Source organism: Phaeoacremonium minimum, assembly GCF_000392275.1.
Source record: "Phaeoacremonium minimum UCRPA7 unplaced genomic scaffold PA7_03_scaffold_47, whole genome shotgun sequence".
Taxonomy (NCBI): Eukaryota; Fungi; Ascomycota; class Sordariomycetes; order Togniniales; family Togniniaceae; genus Phaeoacremonium; species Phaeoacremonium minimum.
In genome coordinates, this window is record NW_006920954.1 from 241,033 (window position 1) to 268,799 (window position 27,767).

The 27,767-nt window shown below is 50.6% G+C and overlaps 3 protein-coding genes across 3 annotated transcripts; all 3 read left to right on the plus strand.

Moving 5' to 3' along the window:
• Positions 1–1,038: 1,038 nt before the first annotated feature.
• UCRPA7_980 (putative bzip transcription factor protein) lies at positions 1,039–1,941 on the plus strand (the record flags this gene model as incomplete). The annotated part of the gene is made up of 3 exons (XM_007913569.1): positions 1,039–1,159; positions 1,226–1,489; positions 1,574–1,941. The coding sequence occupies 3 exons, from the start codon at positions 1,039–1,041 to the stop codon at positions 1,939–1,941; spliced, it is 753 nt and encodes a 250-aa protein (XP_007911760.1).
• Positions 1,942–9,203: 7,262 nt separating this feature from the next.
• Positions 9,204–10,241, plus strand: UCRPA7_981 (putative tat pathway signal sequence protein; the record flags this gene model as incomplete). Its single annotated transcript, XM_007913570.1, has 3 exons — positions 9,204–9,726; positions 9,785–10,128; positions 10,179–10,241. 3 exons carry the CDS (start codon positions 9,204–9,206, stop codon positions 10,239–10,241), a joined length of 930 nt encoding a protein of 309 aa, XP_007911761.1.
• Positions 10,242–25,148: 14,907 nt separating this feature from the next.
• On the plus strand, positions 25,149–26,984 carry UCRPA7_982 (putative laccase precursor protein; the record flags this gene model as incomplete). Its single annotated transcript, XM_007913571.1, has 4 exons — positions 25,149–25,392; positions 25,442–25,493; positions 25,547–26,854; positions 26,918–26,984. The coding sequence occupies 4 exons, from the start codon at positions 25,149–25,151 to the stop codon at positions 26,982–26,984; spliced, it is 1,671 nt and encodes a 556-aa protein (XP_007911762.1).
• Between the last annotated feature and the right edge of the window lie 783 nt (positions 26,985–27,767).

Here is a 27,767-nt window from a genome sequence, read left to right on the forward strand (position 1 = left end):
TGGACAACCCTGGGAAACCCTTGGCGCGGTCGTGTGCCCTCTTTCGTCCAGTCGTCCGTCATGCCAAAAACTCTCCTGGCGGGTGCTGGGGTGTTTGCAAGCGTCCATTCCGAGACACTAACAGATAGTATGGATCCAAGGCTCACTATGTACAGTACTCGAGTACTCTGCCGCATGTACATACTGTGCGTACTCTTCTGGCACAATGCACACCAAAAGTTGGCTTCCCAATCCGGGTCATTATTTTTTTTCTAGACACGCTTCCATTCTTACACTAGGGATTCCTTCGCATTTGCGCCTTTCCGTCTTGTTTTCTCGGCCTAACCCGGGCAGGAATTCTCTCGTGCTTACTTATTTAGTCGCCTTCAGCATCTGAACCATAGCCGTCCGTATGATGATAATGCTTGGAAATCGGGACTCAAAGTGCTGCCAGTACCGCTTTCGGAGTAGCCAGAACTTTAATGTCTGGGGACCCTCGAGCGCATTCCTCGCCCATTAGGGGTACCTCGAGGATCCAGATCGGAGGTTAGCCAACCCACCCAATGGCAAATCTGTCGTCACCATGGATCCGCTGCATCTGTACCCTTTGGGATCAATGCGGCCGGCGCTCTTGAGATCCAGCAACCCGAAAAATAGCCGCCCATGCAGGGGAGCCGGGCCCCTAAACCTAGAGCATGTAGATTTTTTGCTTTTCTGAATCCGTCTTAGCATCACGTCGCCGCCTGTCTGTGCTGTCTCTGCTCTCGTGTGCCGGGTTAGGTCAGTTCACCGATCAGATCCACCTGGCAGTAGCTAGTTCGAAGCAAGACATGAGTGCCTGGAACACCTTGTACCCAAGCCACCCTGAATCCTGCTGCCGGCCGGGGCGCCCAGATCAAATCTGTTCATATAAGTAAACTCACAGACCTTGCAAGGGGGACACATTGTGGGACTCCCAGAGGGGATATAGGTATTAGATCTACGACATCATCCTACGCGGCCCTCCTGGTCTCCATCTTTCTTTAATCCATCTTCAACTCTCTTACAACCCACTATACTATGGCCCCTTCGGCACACTCCAACACCCGTAGCAACACAGCATCACCTGCCCAGAGCAACAACACCGGCGACATGACGCGATCACCTTCAGCTGAGCCGTCTAAGACGACCAAGAGAAAGGGTAAGTTCCATTGTTTTGCAAATCAACTCGTCAAGCCCGGCAAGACTGACTGACCTTGGATGACAGGCACACGAAGCGTCTCAACTCTCACACCATCACAGCTTGCTCGCAAGAGAGCCAATGATCGTGAGGCGCAAAGAGCGATCAGGGCGCGGACCAAGGAGCACATCGAGAGACTCGAGCGTGAGCTCGAGGAGCTCAAGAGCAAGCAGAGTCGTGATGAGACTGTCCAGGACTTGCTCAAGAGGAACAAAGCTCTTGAGAAGGAACTTCGAAGCCTGCGAGAGACAATGGGAATACAGACATCCCAACACTCTTATTCAACGCCGGGTCAGTGATCCTCTCACCAGAAGAGTGCCTGCGCGCATTCTCTTGGCCCTTCGCCTAATGACTAGATTCTAACAATCTATGAAGATGGCCTCTCATTACCCAACTCTGGTGTCCCGTCCAGCACTGCATCACCGCTGGGACAGCACGCGGCGCATTACAAGCAATCACCGGATTTCACGGCCACCTCCTACATGCCATCTCCGGAACCCGTCGAGGCATGGGCTTCTCAGATTCCGTGCTCGATGCCCTCAACGACCTCGAGCCCGTCGTCCACAAGTCACATCGAGGAGTACAATGGCTACATTCCCACAAGCGCGCCACCGCTGGTTGACGGGGCCTCTGTGGCTCACTCCAACATGGCCTACCCGCCGGAGGTGAAGTACGAGGAGTACGAGCGCATCGACAATGGTGAGATCCTTTCCCTTTACCCTCGTTGCCACTTCAGATTCTGATCATCTTTCCAGACAATGGGTTTCCCCGATCTAACCCCGTCCCAATGCCGCAAAACTACCTGCCGCAACAGCAGTGGAATCTATACCCAGTGTACTATCCCCAATCGCCAGCGCAGTGAAGGGTTTTTCAGAGGGTTATCCTTGAAGCTTGACATCAAGACAAGCTTCGAAATTGGCTCTCATTCGCCAGGACCCTTGGAAGGCGCGAGTCGCGCTGCAACAGACGGTGAATTCTCCTTCGCCCCGAAGTGGACGGAGATGTGTCGGATGTTGCACCCGTCCAGGCATGAATGGTTGAGCCCAGACTTAGGCGTGAATGATCTGCGGTCTACCCCTCCCCTCCAATACGCTGGCCGTGCAGGAGCCTGCCATTTACTTTTGAAGGCGGGCCAGTGCGACGCTGGGACGACGACAAAGACGACTGACTAACCTACCTACACCAACAACACCAACAACAGGGCAACACACGCCGCCATGGGACGGATGTACGCACACGATACAGCAACACAGCGCGGACTCAGAAGACCTGCAGCACCTTCTTTTACTCTTTCTCACCACACAATCAGTCAATCAATCAATCAATGCTCAACAAGTACACAGACTGAGACGGCCGATACCAATTTTTTTTTTATTTTTTTTTAATTACTTTTTATTTCTATCACCCCTCTTTTGGGCGCTGGGCTGGACTCTGTGCAACCAACCAGGCCGCCAGCCAGCCAACCGATAGTGATGATACAATCAACAGCTACCCCTCATCCTCCCTCCTCCTCCTGCTGGCCGTTTTGTGCGACCAAACACGCACCCCGGTCCAGTACCGACGCACTGGTACCGACCACCCGGCGCCGGGTGCAATGCGCCGTCAACCAAATCGTTTTACACCCAGCGCAGCGCAGTGCAAGCGCAGCATCGTCGGGTCGCACGCTACGCTGCATCGATGACTTCACCAGCCCAAAAAGGACCCGCGAGTCAGAGCGTGTCGTGTGTCCCCTCAACCCGACCCGGATGCCCGCCGATAGAGATCGGCGACAGATGGCTTTTCCGACACACGGGGGACGGACGGGAAACGCAGAGGCATCCCGGCAGGCACTCGGACATCATTCGCATTGTCCACAATCAATTCAATGCAATGCAATGCGATCAGTCAATCAAACGCCAGCCCAGCGACAGCCGCAGCCAGCATCCATGTCGTCATCACTCTTTTTCAGCTGCAATACAACCTCAACCCACGCTCACTCAGATGAGAACCGGACCGAGACCGAGTCAAACACGTACACGAAAGAAAAAAAAAAATCAAATAGCCAAGCTTGGGGTCTACAACGGCAATTGGGCAACGGCAATTCTACGGACAGGCGCATCTCTCTGCAACATTACCCGAAAACGAAAAAAATCTTGGTTTTGCAGGACAGGACAGTTGGCATTGCTTTTTTTTGTCTCTCTCTTCTATCTATCTCTCTTTGGGGGTCTTCCACCTTGGTTACTTACGGCGCAAACCGGAGGTTCGGCGCTCTGCTTTGAGCAAAGCGCCGGGAGCTACAGACCCAGGCTGGGTAGGAAAGGGGTATAAACAAACAGGGGCGTTCATGTGCGCAACATCTGATTGGGGAATAGGACTCATGTCCGGATCGGCTTTTTGTTTGGTCAGTTTTTCATGTGACTACTTAGACTATTAGATACCTTGGGAGGAATTGGAAACTGCTATTCGTTTGCTCTACCCTGGTTTTTTTTTTCCAAATCCCGCAAAAACTTGGTGTGTCGGTGTCGGTGTCTGTGTTCTGTCTATCTGCTGCAGCTCGCTGCTTCTGGCGGTGTAGGTAGGCTGCACGGCTAAAGGTTTATTTGGGTCATGGCCCTGCTACTTGGGGGTCTTGTTAAGATTAGAAAGGGGCAAAATGTCCAGGCTAGAGGTCATCGTGCATGAGGGCTGCGTGCAGCGCGCTCCATTACGACGACAACAGCAGCGCTGGATACTTTTTTTTTTTTTTTTGGGAAACCTCGTCGTCATGTTTGAAGCTAAACTCTGCAGAACACGATCGTGAAATCGGGCATACGGAAGCGAGCATCACAGTAGAGCCCGCCATGTCCAATAGAGTAATTCAAAAATACGAAGCATGTTCCAGGTTCTTGCGTCTCGACCATCCCGCATAGGTCACCCGCTTAGAGAAGCGAAACTTTACTGAGATTACTTGTCCCAAATTCGCTATTGAGATCCGCGGACGTCGCCTCGCTAGTGCTCTGTACGGTTGAAGCCATCAGTGCAGAATGGGGGCGGTCGCTGGCCTGTTCTCGTGGGACGGACACCTGCTGCTTACAGGGAGGCCACATGGCAATGCACTCGTAGAGGCAGGGCTAATGAATAGGAGCCAATTTCCGAGCGCAGGAAGAGGGGCGCCGCATGATGGGGATTGCAAGGCAGTCTGCAGGGCGTTTGGCCAAGGATAGGCTGGCAATATTGGGCAGCTAGCTGTTATGCCATCCCACTTCAGTGTCCAAGGGTCACTGTCTAAGAGAAGCAATAGCGGTTGTGGCCCGAACCCAGGAGCCATTTTGGATTTCTGCCCTAGCTTCAGCGCTTGAGGCCATTTGTGAGTAGTCAGCGCCGGATCCGTTGGTGCCGGGAGTAGGGCTTGCAGGGAACAGCCTCTCTGAATGTCGCTAACATCACGATCCTCCCCTAGTTTCACATCGTCGAAGGAGGACGAGTTCTAGACTTGTCACCTTCCTTCTTCGATCCCCCAGACCGGTCACGAGAGCCTCATCTCCACGATAAGGCCAAGTCATCCAGCTAATCCGGGGTCTGGACTCTGGGGTCTGGCCTTGATGCTATTCACCTTTGGCGCTTGGAGTCGACCAGAGATCCAGACCACAGTAGGCGGGCGTGCCTTGGGAATTTGGAGCAGGATAGAGAATTCACCTAGAGTAGCTCGAATAGCTCCCAGAGACTACGCTGCTAATGTCGGAGGCAGGCACTGCTTGCGGACACCGTATGGCGCCCCTCCCCGTTGCGTTGTGCTGCAGCGTGCGTTGCCCTCGAGTATGCGTGGCCCAAATGGTCTGAAGAATCAGAACACCTGCAGAACCTGCTCGCACCCACCTGCATCCACTCTGAAATAGGGATCTCCTCATACTCATCATCCACAGAGGAGGACCAAGATTATAGGCTCTTAAGATCGGAGACCTACTGTTGAGGACCTATTGGACCCTGCAGACAAGCGACTAACTAGCCCGATCCTCTAATGCAGCCACATGCATAGAAAACCTGCTTGTTTCAATCTGCACTTCGTAAATTCTTGCAGGGTTGCGCCTGGGCGACACACACAGCTGGGAACAGCGGGCTGAGTGCCAGCGTCCTGATGTGTGTGGGGCAGGATCCGCTAGAGCGCCGGTACTGCGCCGTCGATATGGGTTACGGTACCAGATGCTGAGAATTGGGAGAACCACTTGGTGTCAACACCGAAGACGGACACTTGGATAGGCGCTAATAACTTCCTGTCTAGTGGACTTAGACCAAGTGGCTAGGGGACCCAACCGGAGATTTCCTCCCAAGAAAGCCTTGGATCTGGTTCAAGTCCTCACATCGACCTGTGTTACCCAGATCTATCACACCCAAAAGCCACCACAGCAGCGACCATGATGCCGAAGCCAAAAGTACCGTAAGTGGCACAAATGACAGGACGGCAGAAGGAAAAGCTCGGTGGTATGGACCAATAGTGACAAGCTAAAGTGCGCCTTGGGAGGAAGGGTGTAGTGGGGAATAAGGGAACGATGCTTCCCTGCCGGCTTTACCTCTTTTGGCGTTTCCGGCGCTTGGCGCAGGACGATCACCTGCAAATGATAAATCATAAAGAGCCACAAGCAGAGTCCATCGGCGTTTCGGCGGTTGTCGGTGAGAAGATGACATGGCCCCGTGAAGATGCATTCAATAATCAAGCTCTGCAGACCAAGCCCGGCCATGCTAATAAGGTTTTTGTTAACGTCAACAGCGCCGTCACAGGAGCCACAATGGTGCTGTCATGACCCATCAGCCACGTGGCTCAGGGTGTGCAGAAATCGACTCAGGGTTCCACCCCGATCTCCTCGACGATGTCTCCCCCCATCACCATCTTGAAATGTGACGATGTGATCAGTCTGCCGGGTGTGGCGATCGCCTACTGCACTTAACGGCACAGATGGTATGATGCTGTCAACCCTGCCCGGCTGAACCTTACCTGTCGGTATGGAGGGTGTCCTGCACGCGAAGTGAAACTGGCCTTCCGTTGACGGTAAAGCAACGCAGGGAGGCATTCGTCGCTGCGCCCAGAACATGGGAATTATTCCAAATGGTTGCAGTGCATCAGGGCTCCTGCCGGATCTTCCACGTCAGGGGAACGGAGTTGCAGATGCGCGATCTTAGTCTTTGGAACTTAGTTCAATGCCAAGACCCCTTGGTGATTATTCGGCTTAGAAAAGGCCTTCTGCAGGTTAGCCGGCGCTATCGTAGTTCGGATAGCCTGAGGAAATCTGCGAGGGAGAACATTCTTCGTCTCATTTGCTGGATATGGTGCACTAAAGAAAAAAGACTTGTCATATACCATAGTGGAAGGCACTGCGGCCTCGACCCCGATGCATGTTTGCAGAGAATTGTCGCAAATTGGAAAGAATGGCTCGGAACTCGGCCGCGAGATCACTGTATGAGACAATACCATTCCTCTTGCCGCCCATTCGGCGTCTGGGTTTATCCGCAGAAGAAGTGCAGGACGGAAATTTTCGAGATTTGCAGGTGATATCATCGAAGCTGATCTCTAGGCTTAGGTCTGTAGGCCTACGGCATACAGTGCCGACCGCATAGATGGGCAGGATGCGCGTATTGCCAACTGAAGCTTATTGAGACACCCACGCTACCAATGTACTCCTCCGCCAGGGTAATAAACGATAATTCTCGAAGGATGAAGATACCAAATGTTGAGAGTCGTAATAATCATCAAGCCCTCGAAGGTTTTGTTTATTACTATGGTGCATCATCTTCAAGCAAGGTAGTAATCCCTCGTAGAGGAGGTGATGATATCCTTGCCGACTTAACGTTTATTACCCTGGCTGAGGAGTATAACCTCTGGTAATAGCGTCTCCCATCTGGTAAAGATCGTACCTGCAGAAATCACCCATTGGAGAGTGAGTAGATGTAGTTTATTGGGGGCCAAATGATCAGAGATTTGGCGATTTCATAGAACTTTCGTGCCTGAGGTGTGGTAACGAAAGTCAAGCATCGTCATCATCGCACTCCTTGATCGGCGGTGTCTTGACTGTTGTTTCCTCTTTCAGAGTTTTGATGGTGTCCCGGGGAACTATGTTTCCGACCGCAGCAGTGAGCCTCGAAGCCTGGCTCTTCACAAACAGGTGACCCTAGTAGTTGACACAGCGCCTCTACGCTGTGAGAATAGCGGCTCGGCCGAGGTGGATAGGCTTTAGAAGGGCCCGGCCTGGCGTTCCATGCAGTCTGGCATGAGATTAACTTTTTGCCAGACAGCACGCCGTCGAGTGCCGGTGTCCGCGGATAATCTCGCTACACGGACTAGCCGGCAAGGGCCGTAAGGACCACTCCAGGCTCCTCTGCTGGAGTTTGAGCGCTTTTGTCAGACCGAAGTGTTGGACAATGCCAGAGACATGAGTCGCTCGCAGCGCTTGGGTCGAGACTAAACAGGTCTCGTCATAGGGCTAGCCAATCGCAATTAGGCCATAGTTGATTATTGTGTACCAGCGTTCTTGGGACACAACATGAAAAGCAACAGGCGATGATCCGCAGTAAGTCAAGTGAAATACATGTCGGGATGCCCCCCAGTGAAGTGGTGCCGGGGCGGACCTGGTCGGCGTGGTACAATGGCCGGAGTCTGCCGGGGAATGCTCCGAACCGGCGATCAGTGCCGGCTTTTCCCCGATCTTTCCAGAGCACGGCGCCGGCGACCGCATGCACCTAGATATCTCATACTGGTTTAATTGCTTAATCAGCTCTGACAAGGTAGGACGTCCAGTCGGGATGAGCGCAGGCCTCAGTTATATCGTCAATGGTATAATAGAGGAAATAAGAGGCAAGATGAAGTGCACTGGTTGGCAAGCGTGTCGCAAGTGCCAGGTGGGGCACTTGACCTCTGCGATGTAAGTGGTTGGCACCTCCTTCCCTCCCAAGCGCATCGCACCTGCCAACCTCAAATCACGGCCATTTTCAAGACACCACCCCAGGTGGCCGGTTCAGGTGGCTGAGTGGCTCGCCGAACAGAATGTGGCGGCCCCCTATAAGATTGCCCATTTCGCATGATATTGCAACGTCAACCCTCCCATGTCTCGGCGGTTTGATCTATCGCAGACAACCACCCCGCAGATGACATTCTATGGCAAGTTGGGAGGGTAGTAAACGCCGGTCCTCTAACAAACGGTACCTGGTAAGCAACGGGATCCCCGTTTATACCAGCTTGCTTAGGAGGGTCGAGAGAATATTGAATAGCTGGTAATAACCGGCAGAGATATAATTGTTAGTGCAATTGTACATATGTTCGGCACAAAATGCTGGTCCTTCCAAGCACTTCTATGGCTCCAGCAATGGTTACGCTGTGTGGCGAAGATGGCTTGCCGGCCGTCTCAGGGCGCTTTCTTCAGCAATGCAGCGTGACGACCCAGGCCTTGTTTGAGAAGTCCCGTTGGATCGCAAGAGAGCTCCAAAGTTGTCAAGAAATGGCCCACGAGGAAGACTCCAATGATGGATGTTTTCACACACAAGCGTGTGCTGAAGATGCATGCTCTAGAGCAAAGAGGTCAGTCCGGCCCCGGTCAAGAAGGTAAGGTGGTAGTTAACCTTGATGAGTCTGCGGCCAATCCAGTCTCATGGCAGACCCTCAGGCACGCGGCGACTAGCCAGGGGTCAAGCTTAGATTTCACATTTTCTCCGCATACTGGCTCTCGCTGTCAAAGTTCAATGTCCAGATCACTTGGCGGGAGTCGGCCAAGCTGTGTTCCTGGTGTGAGGCCCTTGTTTGCCATCTTGTGACGATCTTTCTCAGACCACTGGCAGCCAGTAGATCTCTCATGCGGACGGTATGTTGTGCAAGGGTCCTCGGCAGCGTTGCCATGTGCCGATGTGTCTGCAATGAAATGCAAATATATCTAGAATGGCACCGCGTCGTGTTTGCTTTCAATCTTGTCCCTTTTGTCCCAGTGCGGCCTCGACACTTTCGTTACGAAAGTCTCCTTTTTATAGTACTGTTTGCCGTTGGGTACTCTGGTCCCTAGACTTCAATATGGGCTCAGTACGACAGATCATTGCCGCTGTGCTTGCACTCGTGACTGCTGCTTTAGCTGCAACAGTCTGCAATGGCAAAGAGGAATATTGCAACCGCAAATACAGCAATATCACTCAGGTCGGTGCCCACGACAGTGCCTTCGTTGGCATTCTTCCTAGCCAAAATCAGTTCATCCCGGTCAAGGATCAGTTGAACTTGGGAGTGCGGTTCTTGCAAACCCAGTCACATGACAAGGACGGGACTGTCGAGATGTGCCATACGAACTGTGATCTGCTAGATCAGGGCAGCTTCGAGTCGTACTTAAAGCCTATCAAGACGTGGCTAGACAACAACCAGAACGATGTCGTCACACTATTAGTAGTTAACTATGATGACCTGCCGGCATCGAAATTTGGTGATGTCTTCAAGGCAGTCGGGCTGGACAAGTACGCCTTTGTGCCAAATGGGAAGATCGAGATGGACGAGTGGCCAACCCTTCAAGAGATGATCACGGCCGGCACACGGTTGGTGGTTTTTCTGGGTATGTTCTGATTGTCTGACGCATCGACCTCTTTTAACTGATGCTAACGAGAGGATAGATGATCATGCCGATACAAATTCTGTGCCATACATTCTCCCGGAATGGGACTATTACTTCGAAACTCCATTCGGCGTGACAGACAAGAACTTCCCAGACTGCAGCTTGGACAGGCCAGCGAACTCTTCACCAGACGGCAAGCTTATGCTTGTGAACCACTTCCTGAACATAAAAGTGTTTGGAATCAAGATTCCAGCTCCTTTTGAATCTCCCAAGACGAATTCAGTGTCATCCATTGTTGCGCAGGCAGACCTCTGTACTGCGAAATGGGGCCGGGAACCGCAAGTTATTTTGGTTCGTCTCTCTATCCCTTCAAAGCCCTTGCAATTAAACAAGGTCTTTCTGGTAATTTTGTTCATGGAATGTGTTATGAGTGGCTGATCATTCATTTATAGCTCGATTTCGTGAATATGGGTGATGCGATGGGTGCTCAGACAGCTCTCAACAATGTGAATTAACGAGAGTATTCAACAACCACCCATCATTATGAAATTTTAGCTCAAGGCCTTACATAATTACTATAATCTCGGAAGATACCAAGTTTTTTCATGAGACAGCTGTGGTATAGGTAATAAATACCTGAAAACTGCAGATGCAGGTGTATATAATGATGCTGGCATTAATGCGGGGCGATTTCTTCCTTCCGCTTCAATATGTAATGTAATAACTTAGTACTGTATATAGAAAATGAGGCGAATTGATACCCCAATTGAACGCGGAAAGGTGTGAGGCTGTGTGAGATCGCGACGGGTAGGTAATGCTCAGCTGTCGGGCGGGCGAGCATGTGCACCCACCTGAGTCCTGATTCGCTAAAGCGTCAGGGGCGGCCGGGGCACCACACCGTCCTACAGAATTCAGTCACCGAGGAGCGAATCTTGCAGGACCCCGCCACAAAACAGTTCTAGGCAGTAAGATGCCTTTTTAGAATTGCGCCTCGTGTGTCAGTCTTATCTCCCGGCTAGAATGGATTTAAAGGCTCAGCACATGGCTAGCTAACCTTCTTTCCCGTTTCGTGGTCTTTGCATTTGTACGATATTACTTTCGTTCTCCAGGATATCAACGCTTATTGCGAAGAACTGGGAAGGCGAGCCAGAGACGGACGGGATGGCGCTGGCAACGGGCAAGGAACAGTCAGTCAAGTCTAATATTTGGCTGGCAGCAGAAGGGGGCTATTCAGACAAAGTCAAATCTCTGTGCACATCGGATCCTAGGCTGAGACAACGTGACCCCAAGGCGACAACGCAGAAGACCCCATGGGAAGATTCCGGCGTGAGGGTTGTCACACTAGATATGGAGCCTGACGGCTCATTCGGCAAGGCGCTCGAATTCAGACATCCCGAGAAGCTCGATGTACACCTATCAAAGTTCTCCTCGGCGCCTGGGAAACGGTCAGTGTATATTCTTGAAGGAATCGGTCCTGGATTTACCTCTATTCTCGGAGATCATTTCTCCATTCACCCGTCATTCTTTCTCGAGCATGAAAGAGTGATTGTGATGAACCGGAAAGCACAAGGTGAAAGCGATGGGCTTGCTCTGCCATCCATGCTAGAGACAAGGGAGCATGTCTCTCTGAGGTACTTCGAACCCCTTCAATTCGACAAAATACCGGAGAGCTTCCGCCTTGTTTGTGCGTCTACTGGACGTCATATAGGTGTCCAGCGCTCAGATGGCGAGTTCCTGGATGTGGGCATCATCAGGAGAAAATGTGGCATGTGGGTGAGACGAGAGCAGCAAGGTGATGGTTGGGACTGTCTCGTCATTTGTGACCCACCAGTTACCAAGGTCAGGACCGGCACGGAATACAGTAAAGAGTATAGCGTCAAGACATCTCCTTATCAAGGAGGTTATGTTGACTTCACCCCACAATCTGCGCAGATGAGATTGCGCAAATCTTCACGCCCAGGCCCGCCGAGAACATGCATGCTCGATGATCTGGTGTTCTACCTTCAGTGCCACGGCACCTCAGTTCTCGCAAGTACCAACTGCGAGCCGGACCGCATGCTTCTTTCAGACCCAGATGCTGTGGTCGGTACTTGGGTGCGCAAAATTATCGCTTCGCAATACCACAAGCATGCCGAGCATCTCCGCGCTACGCTGTCTGCCGCCCAAAGAGCCTTGTCAAGAAAGCATGACCTCGCCGAATTTCCAATGGAGAAGGTCGAGGAACTCTGGTCTGACGTGCAAGCTTGGGAGCGTCGCATGGGCGAATACTGTGAGGACCTCGAAAGTATCATGCTACAGCTCGGAATCCCTTTCAAACACCCTATAACGGCGGTATCTGGATATCACGCTCGCGATACGACTGTGAGAGGTACAGGATTATCATCAATAGAAATCCCACCGAGTCCTCTTGCCAGTCCTAGCCCCAGCCCTTACTCTATGAGCAGAGTGCCCACAATGACTGTGGGTATGGGTGGTGGTATTGAGGATATGACTAAAGCCAGCAGGTGGTTGGATAGCACAGCAGATTTTCAGTTTCTTCTCATGCGATTCCGCGAGTTAAGACACCGAACCGAATGTCTTAACGCAGCAGTCACAGGTCTTGCGGGGATTACCGGGAATCGTCAGGCGTACAAAGAACAACAATTGGCGTTATCGACAGCGCGGCGCTCAATCCGTGAAGCGAAGAGCAGCAAGGCTGTGACGCTTCTGGGGCTGATATTTATCCCACTTGCCTACACAAGTAGTGTTTTCAGTATGACCGAACCATACGGTCCTGGCGGCGAGCAGTTCTGGCAATACTTCGCAGCGTCTCTGCCACTTATTCTGGTTGTGCTAGCTGCATATTACGTCCTTGATTTCGGGTACACCGATGATGGAACGGCTTGGAGCATGCAAACGTTCCTCAAGACAATGAGAAAGAAGATGGAAAAAAGAAGACCGCAAGAGATGATAGTAGAAGCAAAGAGGCCAGACAGTCCTTGAAGCCTTCGTCATACAATGAACGCTGACATAGCTCGCATTTCTGATAGAAAGTCGTCTTGATAAAGTGCAGTGGTCTAGTCACAGATGTATTAGCACATCGTTTAGAGTGGCATCATGAATTAGTAATGACATAGCGCATTTGATATTTAACCAGGCTTGACTTTACTGACGACCATCTGGGCTGCTTGATTGCCGTAAACACAGTCTACATCGCAGAGATCTCAAGATAGCACTGATAGACAAATGATCAGAAAAGCCCGAAGAAACATCAGCAACCTATGACAGTTCGGGTGTGATTCGGCAGTCGTGACAGGGGTGCCTGCAAGCGACCAGGCGGGGATTGGCGTGAAACTGCTGTCCTGCATTGAACCAGACCTATCACAACAGCACTATTAATAACTGCGGAGAGCTCTCCCTCCTCACTGACTCAAGCGTCTGCAGTGCATCGGAACGTGCACCTTCCCCACGTTACTTCACCTTGATGAGGTAGGATATTCGAGAATTCCTGCCAGTTGTTCTCACTGGCGTTGACTACAGCGTTGACTACCTAAAATCCGTGAATTACACCGTTACTTACCTATCATCCTATAGTACATAAAGATGATTAGCAGCAAGAAGAACAAAAACTGGAAGAATAGAAAACGAAGCGCCATGAAAGGCCAGCCGCTGGCCATCACTTGGCGAGTCCATGTGTGGTTGCAAATATAGACACCAAGAGCTCAGTGGACAGGGGAGTGAGCGGTTAGACAGCGAATGAGCGGTTGTGCCTTGCGCTCTGAAGTCGAGAAAAAGGCTGCATGCCATAAGACCCTTCGATTTGGGCCTGATGGGAATAGTTATCTTTTAATAAAACTTGAGATTCTCTTTTCATTTCAAATCGGATGATTCTTACAAGTTCTCAAGAGACATACTAATTGCAGTCATTCATCATGTTGGCCAGGAAGCTCAGGCAGCTTATGCTGGCTACAGCCGGTAAGCTTAAATTCCTTCCCCCACATGGCTTCGGGAGTTAGCATCAGGGGGGCCTGCCACATGGCTTGGCATAAGACCCCTCGTGGGGGATATGCTTCATTAACCTCAACCTCAACCTCAACCTGAACCGAAAGAATGAGTTCGCAGAGACTTGGGTAGCTAATTCATATGTATAGTCTTCTTCTTTTTAGTTCCTTCTCTTGCAGCTCAATCTGCCTTTATTGCACCTTCTGAATCCATCGGGTTCGGCATAACAGTCCCGGAAGACAACGATGCCGACTTATATTTCACGATTGCTATGCCAGTCGGCCAGCAATGGGCAGCAATTGGCCTCGGCTCTGACAAGATGGCTGGCGCCCTTGTATTGATGATATACTCTTCGAGTTCAGACAAGAATGTCACCTTCTCACCCCGGCTGGCTAAAGGCCACTCCGAGCCCGAATTCTACAAGGATCTTAAGTACGAGACATTGCCCGGCACAGGCTTCATCAACAACACATTCGTGTACAGCGCTGTGTGTCATAATTGCCGTTCATGGCCTGGCGGAAACCTCGATGTAACCGCGACGGACCAGAAGTGCATCTATGCCGCAGGGCCTGGTGGATTCGTGAAAAGCAACAGTCAGAAAGAATCAATCAAGTATCATTCGGAGTTTGGGCACTTCACCGTGGACATGAAGCACGCAACTGGGCCGGCTGGTGAACCATCACTCAATGGGGACATCTCAGCTGATGGCATAACGGTTGGGAAGTGGGCTGGAGGAAAGCGAGACTGGGCCGCGATCATGCATGCCGTCATTATGGTTGGATGCTTCGTTGGCCTCATGCCGCTTGGCGTTCTCATACTGAGACTAGGTGAATGGGTCAGATGGCATGGTGTGAATCAGTTGCTTGCTTTGATCGGTGTGATTGTTGGCTTCGGGCTTGGAATATCTATCAGCCTGCGCTATGTGAGGGTAAGTGCATGCATGTATTGGCCTTTGTGAAAAGCATCCATGTTGACCATTTCTCAGTCAAAGAAGTTCAATACTGCTCATCAGATTATTGGTTTAGTGGTATTCCTATTCCTCATCGCTCAGTTTCTCCTGGGATTCTTCCATCACCGGATTTACAAACGGACCCAACAACCAACTAAGCTAGCCCCTATTCACGTCTGGTTGGGTCGCCTGACCATTCTGCTTGGCATGTTCAACGGCTTCCTTGGATTTCCCCTAGCACTATCACCAACTTATAATTGGATCCTTATGGGGCTGATACTCGCTGTTATACCAATATGCTTCTTCATGCTCTTCTGGAAGAGATTCTTCCGTAAACGACGGGAGCGCCAGCACGCGGAGGAGATGGCTAATCCATCCGGACACCATGGCTTCAACCACGAGCCATGGCGGAATCAACCTACTCAAGGAGGGTATGATGGTGGCCATGGCAACTATAATGCCGGATACGGTGAACACGGCATTGGTTTGACGGATATGAGGAGTCACGATCTGAACTCCACCGCGAAAGAAGCGAGATCTAGCACTAGAGAGCTAGGAACACAGCAGAACCCAAGAGAATATGTATGATTAGGGTGAAAGTGGCTCAGTGGTATATCTGAGGGTTTCTGTTGGGATGTTCATAGGTGTCGGGGCACGCAAGTCGTGAGCTTGAGGTGAAAAGGGGGTATGGGATTTGGCGTTATTTGGTTGCTATGCTCGTTGGACACAAGATCTGTCAAAAATACGCCTATGTTATCATCTTAAATGCGAGTCCATATATACATAAATAAGACAAGATTCCTTCAAGCGAAAAGCCCGGTTGGTGGCCTAGTGTGCAACCCAGGAAGTAGGCCCTCCTAACCTCGAAAACGATGGCCCGATTTTCGATTCGTGCCTCCTGAACGAATTTTTTGCCGATTTGTTCGAGTCCTCGGGCGAGCAATATATTGTGTATTTTATTTTTTGGGAGACATGTCTCCGTCTCTTCGACCTTTTCTCCCTTCCGTCCATCCTAGATTATACTTTTGGCCTTTGTCTCACTTTAAACTCGGACATACATGTCAACGTCAACACGCAATAGCCCACACATCATCAGCAGTCATAAGAGGTTAGAGTATCCGTATATATGAGCCGCTGCACTAGAGTCAGACTTGGGCGGCAGATAGCCTTCCTTGGGCAGAAGTGGGATTATGTTCACATGATCTGAGTAGAAACTGGTTTATATTGATCTCATACAACAATAGATTCTCAAGTTGCTGATGCTAGGATTGAACTAGTGATGTATAGCCTCAGTGATAGGCCTATGAAGGGTCTTCTCTTGTAGCCAGGATCTCTATGCTCTATATGTTGCCTTCATGCCCTAGAGTCGCCGCTCGGCGCAGAAGACGGTTCTTCCTCGTCTTCATCGTCGCCTTCCAGCCATATCTCATGGCCGTCACCTTCCCTCACCAGCCAGCTCGCCAAGAAACCACACGTCGCAACACCACTCAGTCCCCACCAAACCGCGCCAACAACTCCCTTCGACAGACCCAGACCATACAAGAAGCCGCATAGCATTGGGCCAATCGTCCTTGCAGCACTGCTCACACTCTGCCCCAAGCCGTGGACGGTTCCGAGCACCGAAGGATGCGGGGTGCAGTTGTTGACCAAGATAGTCTGCGCAGGGAGGGCAAAGGTCCGGCCCACGACCTGGATGAACAGCACTCCCGCCAGGGAGAACCAGATGGCGAGACCCCCTTTCGGTCCGGGAGGCGGGCTATCGGCGGAGCTCGGAACGAGAGATAGGTACGGTGCGAGGAAGTATGTGAGGGGAAAGCACAGGAGGAAAAGGCGCCAGGACTTGATAGTACCAAGTTTTGCGGAGATAGCCGGGTAGAAGAAGAGCTGCAGGGTGATTCCTAGCACGCCTAGGATCGCCATTGCCATGCCGACCGATCTGGGCGGCAGGCCGAGACCGCCGGTGAAGATGAAGGGTGGGTGTCGAGACAACGACCCCTCCGGTACGGGTTTTGATGGATCATACACTGGTGTCGACAGGAAGACGAACCACAGTGAGTTGAAGGTGCCGATATGGAAGGCGAGGAAGAAGTGCGAGAGAAATGTGAAGACGACGTTGCGAGTGAAGATTCGTCGGAAGGGGAGTCGCTGGGTATATCGTGCCCGTCGACGTTGCGACGTTTTCGTAGATGCCACAGAAACGTTGGAAGGGTTGCGGGAGTGTGTAGTCGACGTCACGGGAGACATCTCAACGTCGGTACTAGTATCCCGAGATACCAGTGGCGTGTATGCGATGGGTGACTTGTTTCGAGAAAAGAATCTCCTGAATGTAGACTTCAACTTGTTACCCAATTCAATTCCCCAATCCCTTTCATCTCTTCGACTATCAAGTGTCTATACGGGGATTAGTTGTAGGTTGAAGCAGGTGTTGTTGTGTGGGACTTACCTCTTCTAGATTGAGCCATGCTGCGAGCGTCGCTGAGAACAGGAAGAAGGCGCTGACCAGGTTGGGTAGAGCATATGGGAACTTGACAAAGAAGGCCATGTTCCCAAACACTTTCGGATAGCTGCCCGCCGGATCAGACAACACACCACCAAGAATGGGGCCGACGATGACGCCAATATTGAATGTCATGGGCAATAACAGGAATGCTCTTGACTGGTACTTCTTCTCCCGAACAACCTCACTAATCATCGTCCTCAAAACTCCCACATTTCCATTCGTAGCACCGCCCAAAGATCTGAAGAAGAGGGCTTGCCAGAAAGATGTCGAGAAGCCAAAACCGAGGCATGAGCACAAGGTGCCCACAAGTCCGATGAGAACTACAGTCTTGCGCCCGAAGCGTGGTGAGTCCGCTATCCGACCCCATATCATGGCCGTCAAGAACTGAAGTGCTGTGAAGCTGGCATGAAGAACACCGGCTTGGCTGGCAATAGTAGAGTCCGGGAGGCTCGGGTCGAACCATTTCAGCTGATAGAACATGTAGCTCTGTAACGATGTTTGAACAAGAGGTTCCGATAACCTGGTCAATGTGATTACGACAAGCTGCCTCTTCCTGGGAAGATCCTTCCAAGCCACCGTTTGCCTCTTCTGCTTCTTTGGCGGTGATGCGACATCATTTGTTGTCCTTATAGTTGGCCGTATGGATGAGTTGCGAAGGTCTTGTGTTGTGCCTTGTCCAACGTTTGGGGTATATCCAGCCTCGTCTTGATGTATCTCTTCGGTCTTTTCCAGCAGCGCATCTTCCTCCTCGCCACTGTCTCCCTCCGATTCTATCTCGAACTCGATCGGGTCACGCGTCTGGATACTATCCTCTCCATGATGTGGGCGGTCGCTCATTGACTTGAGAGATATCTAGATCTCCGAGGCTCGGAGATAAGATGAAACTGAATAGTAAGATAGATCGATAAGATAGTGCCCCGCTAGATGACAAGATCTTGGACGGATCTGGTGAGATAAAGGGATGACGTGAAGCAAGAGACCACGAGATTGAGGCTGTAATTGGGCGTTGGATCTGACTGTATGAGAAGGGAAAGGAACACAAACCACTCAACCTACCAGGAATCAGTGAAGAAATCTGCATCTTGTGAATTAGACCGCACATCGGCCGGCCGCCGGGCAAAGCGCCCGCCTGTAGTTGCAGGAGGGAGACGGTGCCGGGAGCCGGGTAACTCGTCGATGACTGCATCGCATCGAGGCGGCGAGGGGGAGGCCTGCGTCAGGAGGGGTCCGTTAGATCGTTTTTTTCAGCATTGTTGAATGGCTGGCAGGGCATCGACGCCGCTGACGAGCCCCACAGCCGGCACTTGCAGCGGTCCCATTCGTCTATCTTGCGCTATCTGGCAGACGCCACTACGCCCGAAACGTCAGGCGGCTTGGGCGTTTGGCGGGGGTCTGCTGGGGCGCGGGGGCGCTGTTACGTCTGTTTGGTGGCCGATGTCGTTATCTTAACCTACCTACAGTAAGTACTCCAAACCAGGACAAGGTCGGAGCCGAGATCTGCTAGACTTTGTATGGATGTTTGCCGCTTCGGTGCCATCATCGGCGTCGAAATCTCTTGGAAAGACAAGGGTCCGGAAGTGTTACCCTGGAATGAGCGACTTGTTTCCTCAATTCCATCACAAACACCTGTGCCTACTTTAGGTAGGTAGTTACCTATTAGGGTTACTACCTGTTTATTACCTCGAAAGGTTTACTGCCTCGGTCAGAATCTTTTAAGAGGTGAATGAATGCCTGGTAATTACATTCAAGAGGTTACTACTTGTTGTCCCAAAACACTTCGTGCTCCTCTTAAGGTAGGATAATTGTATGTCTCAGGTATCTGGGTAAATTCTTGGTGTAAGTAGATCGTGATTTCTTGTTCTCGTCTTTTGATTTCGAAGGCGTTGCTCATGTAGAGACCCTGTCAGGCACACAATACGAGACTGGTTTACGAGTTCCGTCGTTTTATTAGAACTACTACTACATATATTGTAAGAGGGATTATGGAGAATAGCTCCCCGTTGGAGACAGTACTGGAGAAAGAGACTCGCGAAATCCACCCTTGAGCCGGTATACTTCGAACAAATGCTGAAGGACATTGCTTGTCTCTGACTCTTGGGAAAACACCATTCCTAGCTTAAACTCCGTACCATCCACCAGCTCTCCAGCACGCGGTAGCACTAGCGGAATTCGTGAGGGTTGTAAATTGGGTTTGTCTGCATATTATGCTGTCAGTGGGCAGTTCATGACGGGCATAACGGACCAACGCTGATGGCACTTACCCAACCCATACTGTCCCGGACAGATGCGTGGTGCTGTACGCAATGTTCGTCTGCGTTGCTGTAGTGGGATTGCCCCTATTGACAGTGACAGTGGCGCCAGGCTGGCTGCCGCCATTGCAGATGGTTGAAGCAGCGGGCGTACTGGCGAAGAGTGTTAGTTCCTTGCTGATATAGACAACTCACTGATCAAGATCCCTTATATAATGGAGCAATGTGACTTACACAGTAGCAGTTACCGTCCGGAATACTATACGGTAACGAATGATTAGTATAAGATCATCTGGGTGGGTAAGAACCAAGCGAAACTTACCAACTTCAGTCGTAGTCTGCGCAGGGATCGTCGTAACAACCGTCGAGGTCACTGTATATGTTGTCTGCGTTACTGTGATAGTTACAGCTTGGACTGCTCCATACGCGGCTACATCTCGCTTGCCTGTGGGTTGAGGGTTAGAACGAGTACTGCGCTTCTTCCCCCAGCCCCATCCCTTTCCTTTCCCGCCCCATTGGGGCTCGCAGGAATTGCCAATGCAGAAGGAAGGCTGGGCAGACTGGGTGATGGGGTTATTATCATAGCTGGTTGGTTGAGATGACCCACCCGAAGGGTAATGACACGAGGCTGTGGTGGTGGCGGTGGTCTGCCAGTAGCTTGTCTTTTGCCCATCTGTGGTTGTTCTGACCACAGTCGATGTGATAGTTATTGTAGGGCCTTGAGGGAAGTTTGTAACAGTTCGCGTGGCTCCATTGCAGGCAGCCGTTACTGTATTGGGTACGAGAATTAGAGTCTGTGTCTGCTGAACAGTCCTGACGGTAGCTACAATAGAGTTAGTATCTGCAAACTGACGTGTTCTAAGGGTATGCTATGTTACTTTGAGCCTTGGGTGTGCTCGTAATTCCCAGGACGATTGTTGGTGTGGCCTAAGGTAGTCAGTGTCCAACTCTAAAAAGGACAGAATGAGGGCTTCCTTACAATCACTGTTGATGTTTGGGGCACTCCAACTGTCAAGGAAACTGAGCGTTGCACCGCTATTTGGTTACCCGATACGATAATCTTCCAAGTCCCAGATGTCATCTGTGAGAATGGAATGCCGCTGGAAACAATGAGCCCCTTAATCTGATATTCTGAAACCCTTCACTTACCAAGTTGAGGTAACCTGAGCGCCAGCCGGAGTGGTGTTGATAGCAGAGCATGCGTATTCATTGCCACTAGGCGATACAAGTACTGGATTGATACTTTCGGAAGTGCAGCCTGCCATGAATTGAGTAAATAGTTCCATACGCTGAAAGAATTTCCGTACCTTGAAAGACAGTGATGAAGCTAAAGTATTGATTTGACGATCCATCAATGTAGTAAGAGCCTCCATTCGAGTAGTCAACACCATAACTACCACAGTCTGCCCTTACAGTCAATGCCATCGCCAGGGCTGCCAGTGTCGCCCATATTGGTCGGAAGTATACACCCATTGTAACTCTGTGGGAGAGCTTTGGCCGGTAACCGTTTCGTTGAGGTGAGCGATCTCTCGACTCAAACTGGTGTTGGGCGTTGGTCATTATGTAGGGACGAGCTATAGTAGAGCTTCGAAAGCTATCAGGAACCTCAAAGCTATCTAGATTGTTTAATCAAAAAGTGTTTACCAAGAATAGCGTAATAATGCTATCAAGCGATCATCTCAAGCAAGATAAATCAAAGTTTTGGCGGTAAGCTCCAGTGACCCGGCGAAGACCTGGTGATTGTTTACAGAGCGAGCGAAGAGCCATATTGCAAAGTGATGGTCCCATATTGGCCTACATTCAGCCTGTGGTCAAGCGGTTCCCGGGAACCAAGACGGACAGCGACTTGATGGCGACTATGGCAGATGAGGAAGACAAGGAAGCGAAGCGATTAGTCTAAGTTGACAAAGCTAGCGGCAGCAAGGAAGGTAGAAGCTCAGCTTCCCACAAGGTCACCACTGGGCAATGACTGGAACAGTCTACTGGTAGCACTTGCTCAAGCCGGTTCTTCGCAGTCAGGCACTTGGATCAAGGTAGAGTGGGGGACAGCAATATGCCCCAATTCCGCGACCTACACATCTGGTAGTTTGGGAAACGTCCCAGGCGAGAGGCACCACTACCACCCTGGTGGTGAAATGTTGCGAGGGGATCCCAGTCTGTCTCTCATAAGGGCGACTACATAAGCTTTCCTGTCAAGTGGATGAACGGTTCAGCTGTAGTAAATTGCAGTCTCTCTGATAGTCAAAGGTGCCCGAAGCCCAGGATCACCGAGAACACTAGACAAGGATGAGGTCTAATCTTGCGAAAGCGTGCAGAAAGTGTGCCAACCATGAGCAAAGCATTCTGCTCATTTCTGCCTATATGCATTCATCATTCATTAGTTTGCGGGACACAGGAGGTACTTTTGGACTCTAAGCTCTCAGTGACGTGAGGGAAGAAATGCAGGGCAATCCATTGAAATCTCCGAGGCTCCATACTGTGCATTCCGGGTCGTTCAAATAGGTGAGAGATATCCGAATGTGAGGCTCGATCTCAGAGTAGCTTCGGATGTAACCTACGATCCCATTACCAGACGCATATACTAATCGAACGACATTCAATAATGATCAGGCTCTCAACGAGAATACTCGAGTTGTTTGGTAAATGATGAAGCTCAATTTCATGGGAAAGCCCCAGGGGAAAGTGCGGTGGATTGTTCGCTGTGGCGCATATGCTGACGCAGAGCAATAATAGCAGAGAAAGTTATGATTGTAATTACTGCATCGATGTCAGGATCAGTTGCCTTAGATTCCGAAGGAAATTGCAAGCAGTCAGTTAGAATGCTTGGCGTAGCGGTTGTGGACTGAACCGTTATCGAAGATGTGCGTCATAGCAGACGAGATATAGCAGACCAGTTGAGAAAGACGGTACGGGATGTAGCAGCGGCTGGAGATCTCTCTCTCACCTGGCTCGATGATGAGTGGAACACTTGTCTCTGTGATATTGGGTTTGAACCTGACACGATTCTCGTTCATTGTCTTTGCCCCAAGAGCAATGGTCAATATACGTCAAAGCGTTCTGCTTTCGTAACGACAAGGACATGGGATGACTGGTTACCTGGGACTTCGCCATGACCATAGCCCAGCCTTGTGATGCACGGAGTTGCAAGGCAGAATGTAGCCAGGCACCGGCCGGTGATTGGGGCTAATGGCGGCAAATTTCAATTCGGCTGTGTCCAAGAGAGGATCACACGGGACGGGTTGAGAACAACCACTTCAGGTCTCCTTGGCACTCCGACAATGGGCGGTGACACTTGATCTCCAGCTGCCAGCGAGTGCTAGCCTCCAGATAGGAGACTTCACCTTCAACTTTAACCGCTCCGACCAATGACACTTAACCCTTCATCGTCAGCACCTAGCATAGAGTCCGACCTCTAGTACAATCTATTTTATTAGACTCGAGGACTGATTGGATCATTCTTGGATAGAATACAAAGACATAGAACTCCGCAAGTCTGGAAAGGCTCTTCGCCCAGGCGTGTACGCCCTCAAGCGCTGGAGCTACCTTTTGATCATGCGCAACACAATTGCCTGTCCTCGTAGGCAAGCACTGAAGGCTTTCGTCGGAGAATTTACTCATGCATGACGTGGGCTATGCAGCAAACATGCCTCCACGGGCCCTCCGACGGCCCGGTAGATCTCAACTCGCCACGGTTAGGAGGGCGGTGGGTGGCATGCCGGATATAGCATTGCTATTATGAGCTATCAGAGGTGTGGGTTATGGGTTCGTACCTGACACCGCGCCAGGAAACCAGATCCGGTGAACCTTTTCAGGTACTCTTCTCCCACGTTGACTACAGTATGGACTACTGCAGATACCTGAGTTACCGGTGCTACTTATCCATGATCCCATGGCGAGTCTGACTTGTATGCGGTCAATTGTCCGGCAATCTAAGTTTAGGCGTAGCTTCAGCCTCATTCGTCGATTGGCGACACCGAGGATATATTAACAACACCAACACGGCAAATATATTAGCTCGTCCACCATATGGGACAAGACGAAGAACCTGACGCTGCATGATATATTAGCTCTTCCACCCGGCGCGTACTGTCATAGCCATGTCCAGGAAGTATGGTCTAAAAATAGTCTTCTAGGTAACTAAAGAGTAGAAGCCCGGACGCCATAGTCTTGGTATACGAAGAAAACTACGAGGATGGGTAGTCCGACATATTCGGGCTAAGTTGAGGACAAAGAATTGGGCAGATCAGGTTTCTCGACTGCATCGAATTTGATGCTGTTGATGTTTTCAAGATCGATCCTCCCTATGATAACCTGATCGCAGGTAAGCCTCAACTCATCGATCTCTCAGCTCCTGTAATTCGATTACTCTCTCTATTGGAACAAACAGACAGACAGGTGAGCAAAATATGCCTACCAATCAGTAGTAAGTGTTCTAAATGTATGAGGCACCCAGTTCCAAGATAGCCGTGCCTGGTCCGGACAGCCAAGAGAACTGAGGAATGGGCATCAGTTGTGTCCATAACTTAGACATACAGGAAACTTGTACTTTCAGAAAGCGGCCGCTAGTCTCTGTGCCATTTGGCTAGTTCTTCTCTGATGACTGTGATTCTCTAAGTAAAATCATTCGCCGTCATCGGAGACAATTTGACCCATGCACTCCTTCGATTCGGATTTACCACCCACTTCATGGTGTACGATCTTGCTATCTTGTTGATGCTGTTATCATTAAATCGTGATCTTCCACGACAGGAATTTATCTCGGATCCAAAATCGGGCGGTTTGAGTACTTCTTGAGCTTCTATTTGCGAAAGGGGGTGAGAAAGCTGTGCGACATGAGGCATGTCATGCGATTCCGCCTGCCTTCTTTTTTTCCTGGTGGTGTTCTCTTCATTAGCCGCGATAATACCAAACCATATCTCTGGTACTCGGCCTTGACGACCGGCGGGTTGGCAGCCTGTCCTGGCCATGGTAGTGGCCGTTTGTTTCTATCTCAGGCAAATGAGTAACGTTTCTGACGGGGCGCTCCGTTCGTCATTCCTACCGCTTAAGGCCCACAGCCTCAGCAGTCACCGACGTGAGACGAAGATGCCGGTACTGCATAATGTATGGTGCCGACAATATCTGTAGGGCAGAGGAGTCTCGTCCTGTAGGGTGAACACTCGTGAACAACCTCCCATGTTTGGTGTGCCTAGTCTCGACTAAGCCATCGCAACACCTCGCCTCGCACATCACTCGCCCATCAAAAAAAGGGTTTCGACTGTAAGAAAGACCAGTTGACGCATCCTTCTGCTGTCACGTAACCAGAAAAGGGCTCGCTCCGATTGGCAGTTTCCCACGTCCCTGACGATGACGCCGGGACTCGTGCATGGTCGTCACCTCATCTGCGCCACGAAGGCTTCTATTTGGCCTCCTGTTGCTGTTCTGGAATAGTTACACGAGTGAAGACTCTGCAGAAGTCAGACTCTCAAGGCTGGCATCATGAAGGAGTTGGCGACCTCAGCCTCAGTCAGGGCATTCTGCCTCGTATTTCAAGTGCGCTCTAAATCTATATAACTTCATCGAACTCCTAGATCTTGAGTATGGGTTCATCACAAAAGCAAAGTCTCAATATCTAGACACGTTTCTTTTCATATTTCCTTGCGTCCTAGCTTTTTTCTTCTTTTCTTTCGTCATGTTTCTTCCGGGTCTTCTTTCGGGCTTTCTGCCCGGTGTAATGTTTGCTGCTCTAGCATCTGCCAAACCTATGCCAAATCCACAGGTAGCTTCTCGCGCTATCGTGACTTGTGGCCAAAACGAGGCACACAACCGCGCGTGCTGGAAGAACCGTTGGGACATCAACACCGACTATGAAAACATCACCCCGGATACTGGCAATACTCGGACATTCGATCTGAGGATTACCAATGTAACCGAGTTCGCACTAGATGGCGTTCTACGGAGGGCCATGTTGATCAACAACCAGTACCCCGGCCCCGCCATCACTGCTGGTGAGTCTTCATTCAAACAGGGAGTAACTTCAAAGGCTGACCTTCATAGATTGGGGTGATATGCTCCATATCACTGTTCACAACGAGTTGACAGACAACGGGTACGAACTCAACTCTATTTTCACGAAGTTTACCTGCTAAAATCAAATCTTAGGACATCCATTCACTGGCACGGCATGAGACAACTTCACACAAATAACCAAGATGGGGCAAACGGTGTCACTGAATGCCCCATTCCTCCCGGCGAATCGAGAACCTATAGCTTTCGCGCAACGCAATACGGTACCTCGTGGTATCACTCTCACTTCTCGACTCAATATGGCAATGGAGTTGTCGGCCCTTTGGTCATCAACGGCCCTGCTAGTGCTGATTACGACCTCGATCTTGGGCCGTACGTGGTCTCGGATACATACCACTTCACCTCAGATGTCGGCATGTTGATGGCGGAGATGGCTAACAAAGCACCTCCCAAGTCTGACAATATCCTTTTCAACGGACAAAACATCAATACTGCTGGCGAAGGGGGCTCATACAACAAGATGACTCTGATCAAGGGCAAGAAGCACCGACTAAGAATAATCAACACCTCTGTTGAGAACCATTTCACTCTGTCTCTGGTTGGGCACAACTTCACGGTCATCGCAACCGACATGGTTCCGGTTCGCCCGGTCGTCAAGTCACAGATCTTTGTCGCTGTTGGTCAAAGGTACGATGTGATCATCGATGCATCTCAGGAAGTTGGCAACTATTGGTTCAACGCTACCTTAAGCAAAGATGGTCTCTGCGGAGCATCCAAAAACCTATTCCCAGCCGCCATCTTCTCCTACTCCGGCGCGGACGATGACGTACTTCCAACGGATCAAGGCACACCAGTCACCGCCGACTGCCATGACACAACTGGATTTGTACCGGTGGTGTCCCGCACCGCATCGCTTGAGGATTGGCAGGACAACAACAAAGAGCTTGACATTAACCTCACCACGGTTGTTACAGGCAGAGGGCGGGTCTTTCAGTGGCAAGTCAACTCCTCGGCAATGGACGTCACGTGGGAAAGGCCGATCCTCTCATACATCCGGGAGGGTAACACCTCATATCCCACAGCCGGCAACGCCATCAGCCTCGACAAGGCCAATGTCTGGACCTACTGGGTAATCGCCAACATCGTGGGTTTGCCTCATCCAATCCACCTTCACGGCCACGACTTCCTCGTGCTAGGCACCGCCGACAAGGGTCACTTCGATCCCGCTGCCGACATGGACAAGCTGAACTTCAAAAACCCCGTCCGTCGCGATGTTGCCATGCTGCCGGGCGGCTGGTTGGTCATTGCTTTCAAGACTGACAACCCTGGTGCGTGGCTCATGCACTGTCATATCGCGTGGCACGTCAGCCAGGGCCTCAGCGTACAATTCCTTGAGAGGACGAGCGAGATTGCTACTGCCAATGATCTGAGCCAGCTCCAACCGTAAGTTACCCCTGGAACCCAATCAGTATCCTGAGCAAGACCAGTCACTGACAAGACCTACAGAAATTGCGATTCCTGGAAAACGTACCATGCCAAAGCCTTCTACCCCAAGCTCGACTCGGGTTTATGAGGATTCAAGCAGTTTCAATTACTTTGATTTATAGACCGGCGAAAAGGACCAAAGAATCATACAAGGGGTTGGGGTAATAATGCATTGGAAGCATGGCGTTACTTGGAAGAGGTCTCGTGAATGCTTTGCTCTAGAATTTTTACTTATGTGATTCTGGGTAACGGCTTCAACTCATATATTTTAGATTTCATTTCAACTAGACCAAGGGTACCTGTTCAGCATTGTTTGGCGGATTTAGAATTGGAGTTTGAAAGGTGTTTAGCATTGCATTTGAAGTGGAATATGTACTTTCACTTCCGGGAGCTTTGATATCAAACATCCGTTTTTGCAAAATCAGACAGACACTAGAACTTACGTAGACCTATGCAATGCATTAGACTTTATTATATGCCTCGTTCTTGGGTAACAATCAACCTCATGAAAGGTCAGGTGTGTTGTCTTACACAGATTGTAAGACAGTCATGCCGTGCAGTAGCCAATGCTTACGCCCCTATGATAGAGGTTAAGCCACATGTCGAGCTTAAATGAACCTTAGTACCACCTCGTTATACATGAGTGATTCTTTGAACGCATTACGTGGCCATGAACGAGCCAGTAACCTCATATTAACAAGCTCTTGATCTCTCTTCTCCAACAGCCGTCCGCGGCAGCTCGTCATCCAAACACAGGCCTGGCCGAGTTTCCACCTGTTGGCGGTGGTGGCCGTTGAGCAAGGTCAGGCTCGTAATAGCCCCGCAGTTGGCTTGTTGCCTCTGAATCGCCGCCGTTCTCAATTCCTTTGGC